Source organism: Mesoplodon bidens (genome assembly GCF_964165515.1).
Source record: "Mesoplodon bidens genome assembly, chromosome: 6".
In the NCBI taxonomy this organism is placed as follows: Eukaryota; Metazoa; Chordata; class Mammalia; order Artiodactyla; family Ziphiidae; genus Mesoplodon; species Mesoplodon bidens.
The window spans coordinates 37023191-37037701 of NC_138162.1; the positions used below are offsets into that span (position 1 = coordinate 37023191).

General features: G+C 34.6%; 1 protein-coding gene across 5 annotated transcripts in view; it reads right to left on the reverse strand.

The window, feature by feature from the left end:
- Positions 1–383: 383 nt before the first annotated feature.
- Positions 384–14511, reverse strand: part of PTBP3 (polypyrimidine tract binding protein 3) — a 102653-nt gene continuing 88525 nt past the window's right edge. For all 5 annotated transcript variants that reach the window (XM_081237174.1, XM_081237172.1, XM_081237171.1 and 2 more), the window contains 7 exons: positions 14387–14464; positions 11823–11968; positions 11567–11600; positions 10337–10429; positions 9122–9338; positions 5995–6072; positions 384–5843 (listed from right to left, as the gene is read on the reverse strand). In XM_081237174.1, coding sequence (XP_081093300.1) covers positions 5711–5843; positions 5995–6072; positions 9122–9338; positions 10337–10429; positions 11567–11600; positions 11823–11968; positions 14387–14464 — 779 coding nt within the window. In that variant the 3' untranslated portion in view covers positions 384–5710. The remainder of the gene's footprint in view (positions 5844–5994; positions 6073–9121; positions 9339–10336; positions 10430–11566; positions 11601–11822; positions 11969–14386; positions 14465–14511) is intronic.

Consider the following 14511-nt stretch of genomic DNA (forward strand, 5'->3'; position numbering starts at 1 on the left):
ATATATATTGTGTGTGTGTGTGTGTGTGTGTGAGAAAGAGAGAGAGAGAGAGAGAGAGAGAGATGCATAGAAAGAGAGTGAAAGACATCACTCATGCAAATGTGCCAACGTGTACTTGTACAAAGGGGGCGTGCCACTGAAGAAGCTATTTGTAGGACGGTTAGAAAAGCATTGTTTCTCAAAATGAGAACTGTCCCTTAAGTAAAAGAGAGGTGATTAGTAGACTTAAGGTTTTTCAGTTTTTAAAGTGGTATGAATATGTGCTTACTATGCTCTCACTATAACAAGTTTAGATGGATGGCTATGACAAAGAAAATATGACATCATTAGAATTACAGGTAAGACAAGGGGAAACCCAAAGTACAGACAAGAACACAGAAATATTTTTAAGAGAGTACAGATGTCATGACATTTATTAAAAGGCATGCTACAATGCTATACTTGTTAGGAAAGAGATTAGAGATATCAAGTAATAGTCAGCAAATATACAAACTGAACAAAAATGGAATATACTGTAGTGTACAGAAGCTTGAATTAAACATGCACTACGCACTCAGAAAATATGTTTTTTAATATTTTATCTTCTCTTCGCATTTATAACATAATTCACTTCAATAATCACAGAATCCTTTTCTTCCAATGCCACAAACTGTGTTACAAATGAAAGCTGGTACTGCTGCTTATCAAAATATACAAGACAACTGATGTTTTATATAAAACCACTTTATATGTTAACTTGTTCCCAAAAACCGTTTTTTTTTTCTTTTTCGGCCTGGTTTTAAAAAAAATGTTGTTACAAATATTTACAGCATTTTCTTCTGTTAGATGAACATTCTTATAAACTGAAAAAGGGAATTTTATGAACAGACCACATAAAACACGAGACAATGTCAGAGGCTCCTAGCTGTGCTATTTTTTTTTTTTTTCTTAAATACAGTACTGAAAATGCCCATGAAACCCATGTTGTCCTAATCCATTCTGTTCACATTTAAACTCCCATTTTCTCTAAGTAGTCTATTCGCTGATAGGAAATAGAAAGTAAAGGCCGCTTTGCACTGGATCTTCTTTCAGAAAGGAGCTTGGGAAAAGAAATGCTTAACAGAAAGGAGTCAAAACCAGAACAGTCAGTCTTTGGTCAGAGCAATGAGGTGACATTTTGATGCAAAACTTTGCTTGGTCAGCAATCTTTATAATTAGTACTTTTTGGATGTGGGATGAATTTTTTAAAGATCTGGGTAACAATGGTAAGGGGAAAAAAAGGCTAGAGTATGATTTTTTTTAATGACATCAAAAATAGCTATTTGAATATTTGTTATTACAACTACTACATAGATTCAAGAACTAAAAATAATGTAACAACAACAACAAAAATCTGTTTACAGTGCTGATTTAAGCTTGCTACGAGCAGCTTTCAATCATGACTATTATCACCAAGGTCACTGGCCCAGAAAAATATCCCTGTTCTCTGGAACATATGCCTCAGGTTACAGAAACTAAGATGACTACCACAAAGATTAAGAGCAGCTCTGTTCTTGGACCTGCACAACGCTATATAATGAATATTATGTGATGAAGGCAAAAAGTGTAACTAAGACTTCATTTTACAGTTACAACTGTTTGCTTGAACGGATGGTGTGTGGGACAACATTCTTTTAAAACTATAGTATATATTTCCTGAAAACCAGAATACTGATACTACCTTAGTCTCAAATAGGAAGAAAAGATCAATTAAGACTACTGAAGAAGGCACATAACCTTTGGTCCTGTTTTGTTTTTCTCCCTCTATAAAACCCCTAAAACTAATATTTTAGTAATTTTCTATTTTTTAAATCATTCACAACTAGCTGTTAAAATTTGCTCTGAAAAAAGACTGCAAATAGTCTTGTAGACAATAACACAGCTCTTAAAAGACAGCTGAGTTATATTTTCTTTAAAGAAAAAGTTCTGTGCAATCTAAATTGTATTTCTTTTAGCACAATAGTAGAATATTTTAAGTCTGGCAGTTTTATTCTTGTTAACAACAGATCAAAACAAAGGAAAAGTTAAGAAAAATGCTTTTACGCAGAGTCATGCTGTCTTTTTGGTTTTAAAAATAGCAGTACACACTAGGTTTTCTAAGAGATAGGCTGATAGTTTGGCAAACAGGGCTTTTAAGTGACTCACTGGGGGGAAAACACATACTTCTGAGCTTGTCATCTTTTGTCCAAAAATACTTAGTGGAAACAGAAGAGGAATTACATGTTAATATAAATGTATAACCTTTGCTGCCTAATGACACGGAAGCTTTCAAAAGTTTATATAAAATTGATCAGAGACATTCATGAGAATTACTTTTTTTTTTGCGGTATGCGGGCCTCTCACTGCTGTGGCCTCCCCCGCCGCAGAGCACAGGCTCCGGATGCGCAGGCCCAGCGGCCACGGCTCACGGGCCCAGCCGCTCCGCGGCATGTGGGATCTTCCCAGACCGGGGCACGAACCCGTGTCCCTTGCAGCGGCAGGTGGACCCCCAACCACTGCGCCACCAGGGAAGCCCCCATGAGAATTACTTTTAATCAACTGAAGCAGAACCTATAATCACCATCTTAGGTGGAGCCAAAAAAGGGCACTGCTTACGTAAGGAATAGGCAGGCAAAAATTGTGTCTCTAAAAACTGTGAGATTTGCAACTTTCAACAAAATCAGAAACATTACTACAAATTAACATTACAATATTTAGCCTTAAATAACGAATTTATGGCATTCTGCAGGAGCTATTGGGTAATTCTGATACTCTCCTGTAAGATATCAAATTATTAAGGTTATTTTTCTATTTGTATCTCACAGGAAACACAATTTACTGCTATGCAAGTTATTTAAATCTCAAAGTAGAACTTTTTGGGATAAATTGCTGTTAAACGTGTACTGCTATTTTTTAATCAAGTCCTGAATATACATACTTTGTGTCAAAGTCAGACACCTCCAAAAATAAGACAATACTCCTTAAAATTAAGTAAATAAACTTAAAAATAGGATACTATGACAGCTCAACAGCAAAAACAAACATTGCTCAGAAGATATCAACTAAATGCATGCCAAAACAAAAAAACCAAAGATCTAGTTTTTCCACTGACCTGATATTTTAAAATCTTTTTACAGAAACTATAGCAACACAAATACTGTAGACCTCTATAATTCAAAGAGCAAATAGCCCAATATGGACAACATCCATGTGCTACAGCTAATTTTAGACACAAATTGATGGTTGCAAACACACTATTTTAAACAAGAATATCTCACCTTTTCCAAATCTTAATTTGATTAATGTTCTTTGTCAATAAATTAAGATGTATGTAATGTGCATATGTATGTACAACACTAGAAAAGTGTACGTATGTATATACACTTATCTATACACACACACACATACGCGCATGCAAATCCCTGAAAAGGATTCAAATGTTCTCTCAAATATAAAGGCCATTCCCTATTTCAAAATTACATTCAATACCATTGTGATCTCCCTTCTGCTACACTTCTGCTACACTTCCACTGACTGTTATAGGAATCATGAATTAAACTACACAATAATTCCCAACTAAAAAAAAACCAATTTAACATTCCACTGAAAATTATAATAGTGCCTGTATGGAAGGAAAAAAATGAAGCAATTTGGGGAGATTTCTTAAAGAAATTGTTTTTCTCCCCTTCCCTCTTACTCAGTGTTTTGGTAAAAATATATTTCATAAGTGAAAAAATAAAAATTAGATAAATGATTATACCTATCAGCCAATATTAAAACTGATCCATTTGCAAGATCTCAATATAGTGTCCTCCTTTGTATTCTACCAACTAATTGTTGCTCAGCGTTGAGTGAATTCTGCTTTTTAACAATTACCTTTTGTAGTCTCCAATTTTTTATAAAATTTCCTCCTGTGTTCAAATTAATGGCTGGAATATAGCAAAGAAATTGAGATATTCTTTTAAAAGGTGAGATGAGCCACTCTGAGAATCTGAGAAGTGTAAAAGGGGTGGACAAAAATGACCCTTTTAACAAATTCTGCTTTAAAAAACTCCGATCAAGCACTGAAGGAATAATTAACAAAAGCAAAGTATCTAACTAAAAAGAAACAATTTTACATTATACAATCATTGAAGCAACATTAAAATGTACTCTCACATTCAACTAAAAAGAGGGACAGAGTATGAGAAAGAATCTACCTTCTCATACTCCATATATGTGGGCACTCAGTAATGAAGTTACATTAACAAAGAAAAGCAAGTTCTCACGAGTATATGACAAAAACCAAGTAATCCTGAGACAAATTCTAATGGGTGATAAAGATCAGACAAGATCCAGAACTGAGACTGCATGTTATAGCCCCAAATTGGTATGCTATAACTGGCAATGACCACTATTGGTCACAATATGAAGAGGCCTACAGGTGTGCATTGAGTTATTCCCAAAACCGTTTAACCCTTCCTCACCCCATCTCTATACCAAAGCACCAAAAAATTTGAATAGAAACTACTAGTTATTGAAAATCACTTAAAATTGCAATGAAAAAAACCTTAAAATCCTTACCAAAACAGGGAAAGAAAAAAACAAATGCTCACCAAGCCCACGGTATAGCTTTCAAGATACTTAGATAAAAGTCTAACCTATTATATCATAAGCACATAATAAGGCACATAATAGGAAATTAAGTAAATACACAGTAATTCTGAATAAGTATTAGAGATTATAGTGGTACAAAAAACCCTTGAGATTGATTTTTTTCTAAAAGAAGACTTTACCAAAAATAACTTTTAAAAAATCTGTCAAACCATATGATAGACCTGAATATTTTCCTTAAGACTGTAAACTTTTTTCTGAAAACAACTATAAAAAAGTAGTTTATAAGTAGGATTATTTTTCTTTTTAAATTTTCCAAGATCATATTATATTATTCGGCAAGTGTCATTTTGAAATTTAAAACATGACTTTTCCTAATAAAATTATTAATTATTCTGACATCTTAATAGATCCTGGTTGGATTCCACTTAATTTCCCTGGAGACAGTTGAGACACTTCATTCTCCAAATAGTCTTAAAAAGTTAAAGATATGCAAAGGAGTGTCTTATAGTGGAAAAAAAAATTGAAAGAAAACACGCAGATTTATAAATTTGCTTCCAATACAACCCAATTTGTTTATGTATAGTAAGTATCAGTGTATGCCAAATAACTGATGTAACTTACAAGGGAACAGTTTTCTAGAGGAGTCAAACTTCTGAATCATACAGTTAAAAACTTGGTTGTAGGTAATTTAAATTACTTATGTCAAGTAATTTTAAAAGTCTATATGTTTAAATTTTTCAAAGTACAAAGGAGTTTAGAAATGTTGTATAAGGCTGATCTGGACCCAAACACAAAGAAAGACCGTCCTCTTGAAATCCAATTTAATATAGGGAATTAAATTATTGAAAAAAAATTTTTTCCTGATTCTTTTTTCCTGAAGATTATTTTCATTTTAGAAACTATGGTACACAGGAAAAACACGCCTCTGAGGACGTATTGGCAGAGGGTTTAAGGAAAAAGAGAACATCCCATGATTTTTTGAATATACTTGAATATCAAAACTCAGGAAGAGTTATTTTTGTGAAAGAGGCAGAATTGGTCTTGAGCTGCTTCAGTCTATGTCTGAAGGTTTTACTGAAATTATGGTCCAGTTTTAGGAGAAAAATTCACAGAAAAGTTAGATTGTAGATTTTGAGAAAGAAACTCTGAGGTGGTGATTTTCTCCAAGGTCATGGTTATGAAGTTCAATGAGAGCCTGGATTGCTTCTTCCACAGAACCCAACTGAATGAGTGCCATTTTGCGATCTTTCCTGAAAATGGTAGAAGAAATAGAAAAAGCAAATAGAATTAATTTTGCCTACAAACCTCTTCCCCAGACCTAGAAGACTTCATTAAACTACCTTAAACATTTGCAGATCATATTAAATAATGTTAATGTATTTCTTAAAAGCATGGACTTACTGAAAGAATTTAAAAGCCTTCACTGAACATCCGGCTTCTGTGAAAAGGTTCTTCAGATCATCTACTGTAACAGAGGGGCTGTGAAAACATTACAGAGAGAGTCAACTATTTTATCCCTAATTTTTAAGTGATGCAAAGATTAACTCCTGAAATCATCAAGTCTCCAGAATTTTCACATTTCAAAGAGCATAAAGCCACGCAATGAAGATATGATTTGCAAGTGCCCTGAAAGATGTTCAAGGTTGATGATGCATACATGTTCTCAAACGATGGAATTTTGTCTCAAATCTTTTGCACAGGACATGGGCAGTATATAAAGAACAAGAAAATCTTTCTATATTTATTCTTTCAATGGGATTATTACCCACAATTAACTCTAGGACTTCCAAAGATACTTCCCTAGCTCTGACTTGTCTTCTATGGTCCAGCGTTTTCCACTACTAGGCCAGTAGATTTTCAATTACTTTCAGGGTAACTATGAACATGTGTATGTGGTAACCAGGTTCTAAGATAGCCCCCAACTACTCCTGCCTCCTAGTATTCACACTTTTGGTACTCCCCTCCCACATCTAATAAGGATGTCCTCTGTAACGCTCAGGGTATTGTAGATATGACACATGTGACTTCTGAGGCTGAGAGACACTGCGATTTCCACCTTGCCATCTCTTGAATCACTAGCTTTGGAAGAAACCAGCTGCTATTTCACGTGGACAATCAGCAGCCCTATGGAGAGCTCCTTGTGGCAAGGAACTGAGGCCTCCTGTCAACAACTAAGTATATGGTGAGCCACTTTGGAAGTGGATTCTCTAGCCCCAGTTAAGCCTTCAGATGCAACCTTATGAGAGATTCAGCCAAAACCACCCAGCTAAGCCACTTCTGGATTCCTGACTTACAGTAACAGTTTGAGATAATGAACATCTACTATTGTGTTAAGCTGTTAAGTTTGGGGTGATCTATTACGCAGCAGTAGATAACTAATACAGTGGTCTATCACATGAGAGTCAACTGACTAAAAGTAGACTCTTCCTCATCTCACAACTCCCAGCAAGGAGGGTGTTATAGAACAATAATTGGCTCTGCAAGGAGACAGATATAAGTTCACATTCTATTTTTCATTCACCTGGTATGTCACTCTTGAGTAAGTTACTTAATCTGAGCCTCTCACTTTCATTGTTAAAATGAAACTAATGACCTTTACTCCAAATGTTATGATGGATAAATTGCTAGAGACAGAATGTAGAATAGTGGTTACCAGGGACTGGGGGTAGAGAGAAACAGGGAGATATTGTTTAATGGGTACAGAGCTTCAGTTTGAGATGATGACAAGGATCTGCAGATGGATATAATTGATGGTTGCACACTATGAATGTACTTAATGTGAATGTACACTCAAAAACGGTTAAAATGGTAAAACAACTTAGGTTATATATTTAACCACAATTTTAAAAGAAGGTTATTATGGAGATTAAATGAGGTAACACACGTAAAACACCAGCACATGCCCAGACTAGGCAGATGGTTAAAAAAAGTATTAACGTCCTTTCTCTCTTCTACCTACATGTCCAATGCAGGTTGCAACTTGAGACCAGCTCCTGGATAAATGTATTTAAGAGGGAGCCTGCTTTAGTATTTAAATATGTTGCCTCTCTCCCTAACTCTGTAGTGATGAGGTGCTAAATTTCTAGATTTTTTTCTCAAGTGACTCTTCCAGTTGCCTGGCTGGCATGAGGTTTGAGCCATTGCCCAATTCGGATTCAAGGTTTCTCCATATAGCCTAACTGGAGACTAGCTAGGAGCCTGGGCATTCAACAGCATTTTGAATAATTATTTTCTCTTCCTATTCAAATCCCATTCTCATTCTCAGAAATATTCCAGCACTGTAACCTTCTCCATTCCCTCAGTCTTTAACTTTTCATATACGTGCTCACACACAACTATACCCCACAGCTTTTACCCTTCCTTCCCAAAGCTTATCCCTCTTCATGTATTAGATTAAGTTATATAAAATTGCCAACTTGGGACTTCCCTGGTGGCGCAGTGGTTAAGAATCCGCCTGCCAATGCAGGGGATACAGGTTCGAGCCCTGGTCTGGGAAGATCCCACATGCCACAGAGCAACTAAGCCCATGAACCACAACTACTGGGCCCGCACTCCGCAACAAACAGAAGCCACTGCAATGAGAAGCCCGCACACTGCAACAAAGAGTAGCCCCCCCTGCTCGCCACAACTAGAGAAAGCCCGTGCACAGCAATGAAGACCCAACACAGCCCCCTTTGTACGTCAAGGATTTCAAGAATTAAAACTGGGGTTGCCAGGTGCTTTCTATAAAGGGCCATGTAGTAAATTTCTTAGGCTCTGATGGCCATACAGCCTCTGTTGTAACTATTCAGCTTTGCTGTTATAGCTCAAAAGCAGCTATAGCTAATACATAAATGAATAAATGTGGTTGTGTTCCATAAAACTTTATTTATGGAAGGTGAAATTTTAATTTTATGTAATTTTCTCTAATCACAAAAGTTTTTTGTTTTTCCATAACCACTTGAAAATGTAAAAACCAATCTTAGCTCATGGGCCTTACAAAAACAGATGGATTTGGACCATAGGCTATAGTTTGTCGATCTCTAAGTTAGATGATGACTAAAGAACAAGTCTGCTACAACACTGGTTAAATACAGAGTGGTTACAAGAAAATTTTTAGCTTTTAGATATACATGTGGCTTTGCAGCTTACAGGTAAAAAATAGAGAATTCAGTTTTACCAAGTTCTTAGATACATAAATTATTTGATTTTGCTATGCTGGTCACTAAAGGGTCTTTACTTATACAAAAGGATGAACAAGTATACACCAGTGGAATAGTTCTGCACAGATTTTTGCCATTCTATAACTGGAAGGTAACAGTTGCTAATTCTCTGTTTGGAAAGAAAAATTTAAAACATTGCTATCTTTCACTTTCATAGTGTACGGTTAGATATAAACTTCTTAAGACATGATGGCAAATAAATCATCTTATGAGAAATTAGTGAATAGGACAACTGCTACATTAGAATAATTTCAGTTTTTACCCCCCAAACCATATACTGTAGATTATTAATCATCTAAATGAATAGTAACTAATCAGATACATACGGGATGTTGGAAAGATGCAGAGTAGCCGATGGTGGGAAAATATTCTGGAAGTTTTTAGAGCCAGGCTTTTTAAAGCGATGCAAAGGACTATTGCTAAAATCCTTAGTCAGACCTTGGTCTTCTTGTCCCTCTCGAGGAAGCTGAACTGCTTGATGTTTGGACAGTGTAGCACGAAGCACTTTCCCATAAAGTCTCTGACCACTCAGATGGTTCATTGCTGGTACATAAGAAGAAAATAAGGAAAGTCTGGGTACTAAGATAGAGTCTCTGTAAAACTGTCTATCATAATTCTTTTTACTTGTCATTTAAAAAATTATACTGTCAGTTTGAGGGCTTAAATGGTTTTAAATTTAAAAACTCTCATATACGAAAATGTATTAAATGACTCTTTTTCTGTAATGAAAGAAAAGCAATACAACAAAAAGTAACTATTTTCCTAGCAGAGTTCTAGAAGTTCCAGAATGCCTGAAACATACCACATATTCAGGAAATGATTATTGAATAAATTAGTTTAATCTCAAGTAAATTTTTTTTAAACATCTTTACTGGAGTATAACTGCTTTACAACGGTGTGTTAGTTTCTGCTGTATAACAAAGTGAATCAGCTATACATATACATATATCCCCATGTCTCCTCCCTCTTGCGTCTCGCTCCCACCATCCCTATCCCACCCCTCTAGGTGGTCACAAAGCACCAAGCTGATCTCCCTGTGCTATGTGGCTGCTTCCCACTAGCTATCTATTTTTAATCCCAAGTAAAGCTTTTTTTAATAAAAAATCTGAGTAGTAATATTTCAACAGCCACTATAATAATAAACGGTGAGATTGTAGAATGACACTTTCTTGCACCATCATTATGAAGTATTCCCAAACTGTTATGCCATGCAACAGTTCTAGAAAACTTAATTTGAAAGGAAAATAAATAAACAAGCAAACAAACAAATAAAATGAAAGAAAACAAGTCATGTTTATTAGTTTAAAGCTAATGGAAAAACCCTAGAGTCAAAGCTCTAAACATCAACAATATATTCAAATAGATAAAATGAACTTCAAAGAATAATAAATATTTTAAAATCTTAAAATATAAGCAGATCCAAATAATAATGGAGATATTAACATAAGGAGGTACTCTTCCTACTAGCCATAAGTTTATTTTATAGGAAAATTCACATACAAAAGGGGCAGGTTATCATTATTATTATTAATCATTAGTACCTAGCTGAGCTTGATTTGCATCTGCCATCTGAACCAATGCATTTTCTTTCTTATTAAACATTATCTTCACTCGATGTACATCACCATATACTCCTAATTGAAAAGACAAAACAATTTTTTAATGCTGATTGTGTAATGTTCAATTAATGCAACAATGAAACACTTCCATTCAAATCGCCTATCTTTTTTTTTTTTTTGGCCGTGCCCACACAGCTTGCGGGATTCTCAGTTCCCAGACCAGGGACTGAACTCGGGACCTGGCAGTGAAAGCACTGAGTCCTAACCACTGGACTGCCAGAGGATTCCCTCGCATATCTTTATGAGGTATCTTTTTCATTTATGACAACCATTAAGATCAAGTACTAAAATAAAGTGAATTTAGAATCAGTTCTTGGGATACTGAACCAAAATGAAAAAGGTTTTTGAAAATAATGAAGCATATTAAATCATACTTCTCACTAAATGTTAATAGATTTTTATTTTTAAAAGTGTCATAAGAAAAATCTTTAAAATATCAAATATCACTTTATTGCTCTTATATTTGTTTGTACATATTATACTAAAGAGTATAGTAAAAGATGGATGAAATTTATGAATAATTAATCATATATAGATTAGGAGTACATGCTAAATATTTTTTTAACTGAGAGAGGCACACTATTGGAAAGTTAGGGGGTTATTTTTATAATCAACATCTCATTATGCCTCTCTCCTGTTTAAAACTAGTCAATGGATTCCCACTGTCTTAAGTTAAAAACGAAGCTCTTTAATATAGCTTACAAAGCTCTTAATGACCTTGCCCCTATCCATCTGCCCAGCTTCAACATGTTTCTCCCTTACACTCTCCATTGAGCTTCCTTCATTTCTATGTTCCACGAGTTCTGTCTCTCACTGCTACTATCTGTGAAAGGACATTTGCCCTCCCTTTCTGCCTGGCTAATGTGTCCTCACTTTTCACAAGTCAGCTTAACTATCATTTCTACTGGTACCTCATCTTTGATTCCCTCAGCTAGGTTAGGTCTCCCAGCTGTATGTTCCTATTACAATCTCTATTTCCCTTTTTATAAAACTTTGTTGTAACTGTAATCACTTACTAAGTCTTCCTTGCTATTCTATCCTCAGTATCAAACACACTAGTAGGCACACAGCAGTAATAAATATTACTGAATGATGCAATATGCTCAATTCACATCATAGATAATATAAAAAACAACAACAAAAATTACTTACCAAATAGGATAAAAAGTCCATGTGGTGTAATAAGCTGTTTGAAAAGGATAACACAAAATATCAGTGTCTAAGTAAAAATTTTAAGTAAGTTTACTTGTTCAAAGCACTGACTTTTTACATGCTGCTTCTATATATACTAGTGATGAATTTTAATAAAAATTCTTAAAATAAACATTTTCATTGAATTTAACTCTAGGTCAGAAGCTACAATACGTCCTCCTGAAAGACTTTTTACATATAATACTTTTCAACTCACATCAGGATTAAGATTGGTGACAAGTAGAACAGAATTTCCCGGTATACCACCAGCCCCAGGAATGGCCATCCTTCCAGTGACAGCAGAGGAGGTGATTGCGAGAGGACCAAGAGCTCCGGGACCTAGTCCAGCTGGGACTGACAGACCTTTTCAAAACATCAAAAGCATTTCATATTCTAGTTATCTGGAGAATTATAACACTTAATACAACTTAAGTAAATAAATGAAGACAAAAGCAAAAATAGAGAAGAAAATGTTTCAAAGCTACCATAAGGATAACAAAGGTCAGTTTTCTGCCCTCCAGAGTCTGTCTGGAAGTAGAGCTCTTTATTCGTTGATACTATCATACTTAGTACTTTATTATTTATACAGTGCTTTGCATAGCAACCAAATTCACTGGTCTTAAAAGCCATTAGGTTTTTCAAAGGGTCTATAACTACAAGTACTCCTTCTATTTCTTGAAACAAATATATTCCAGCACATTTCTCTAAAGTATATGTTATTTTCATATTGACTTCTACCATAAAACCAGATACATATTTTTGTAAAAAGTCCTTCGGCAGAAGTCACATATATGCGTGCTAGGTAGTAATGCATGTTTTAAAACTGGAGTGTGGTAATGGCTGCACAACTCTGTAAATTCATTAAAAATCACTGAGTTGTATATCTAAAACAGGTGAATTGTATACATACATTCTGCATGGGGAAAAAACATTTTGTAACCTTGTAAAATGTTATTACCATCAAGAACAAATTTATAGAATTCAAGATTCTTTTGCAGCAAGAATTTTCAGAGCTCACTACTCCCCCAGATATTTCAGAACTACTGAAAGTTCTACAATACTGGAATATTGACACTATATACTATACCTAAAACACTACACTTCCTCAGAAGGTCCCACTATTTGTATTCTCAGCTTAAAAATTATCTAAGATAAAATCTCTAGTTGATATAAACCAGTTCTTTATTGATTCTTTAAGCTCCAAATTCCTTATAATAGACAGAGTCTGACCAGTTTATCACAAATCATGTAATTACATTGCTATATAGTTTACAATCATACTATTCTGCTTGACAATCTAGGGAAAGTTATTACTACCATCATCTTGCTGAATTTTAAAACTGTGCAGATCACCTTCTTAGGGTGGATGCTTTTCCATGAAATCTATACTCAATAGTCTTTTGCATGACCTCTTCCCATGCTCCTGCAACTTTTGAATAACTTCCTTAAGTCTATTATATACCGCCAACACTACACCTTAGCTACACTGTAGGGTATATACATGTGTGTATGTGTATATGTACATCCTCCTGCTACACCTTAGAAGTCTTATCAACTCAGGAGCCCTCTTTACACATTTTTTCTCTTTCTTAACATCTACTACAGTGTTTTATACATACAGTGTGTAGAAAGAAATAACTAAAATGAGGGAAACCATGTATCACTACCTCCAAATGTATAAAAATTAAACGTTTGGGAGCTTCAAACACATAAAAACAACGTATAATGCCTTCATTTTAATGGGATAGGTAGAATTACTCACTTAATTAAAACATACGTTAGGATGTCTTAAAACCACCAAAAACCTAAAACTTAAATGAACCTCAACCTTTTAAATCACTCTTTTCTTTTTAGTGAACTTCATCCTCTCCAGTGAAGAGAGTAGTTAAAATTCCCAGAATTAGAAAGGTAGGATACAAAGATTATTGCCAGAAAGCAACTATGTTACAATTTAAAAGTTATATTCATAAATCAGCTGGAAGCTGTAAAAAGGTACTGTGTAGACTAGGCTTAACACTAAGCCACTCTTCTTTCTAATCACCAACCTCAAGTGTATTCTTTAAGCACCAGCAATAAAACCATAAAGTATTTTTTTCTTCTCCTTAAGTTATGATCAAATTCATTTTGTTTACTATTTGGAAAAGAGTCAGAGAGTCATTATCAAAGTATTAACCGATTGCTATCTCTTAATTATTTCTATTACTTAAAGAAAAAAAATTTTTTTTTTCTGAAATAAAAACAGCATGCATATCCTCTACGGTAATCTTCTAAACCCATTAATCAAAAAGACAAAAAAAGAGGATTTACAAATAAGTTTAACAGTAAATGTTTATTAATTCAAATGTTTGCTGACTGCATACTATGTATTAAATGCCATCAAAGGCATTTAAGGACACAAAGATAAATAACACACAAGTCTATTTAACATGTAATTGATAAGCTTATAAGCAAGCAGTTCATATATTTTGTATAATAACCAAAGAGGCAAATCAGAGATTATTAATATAGTCAACCTATAGTTATCTGTGCCAATGGCAAGTATAAATGATGCAGAATATACAAGGGAATTTTGGAGTTGAGAATGGAACCAGAGAGAATTATTTATAAACACAAGGAAGCTGTGCGTCATATATTGTACATGAGCCACTTCCGTGATTGAAACACCTAATGCTTTTATTATAAATCCTTCAAATATGGTAATATTTTTCATTTTGATAAGTTCCTGGAAAATACAGACCATCATTAAGAAATCAATTCAAATTCAACTTTAGAGTTAGTCACCTGTAGCTTGAGGAAATCCAATGGCTGGGGCAAATCCAGCAGCCCCTGCATATGGTGAGGAAATTATTCCTGGTGCACCTAACGGGGAAGAGAAGCTAAAATAAATATACTACCTTCTATAAATA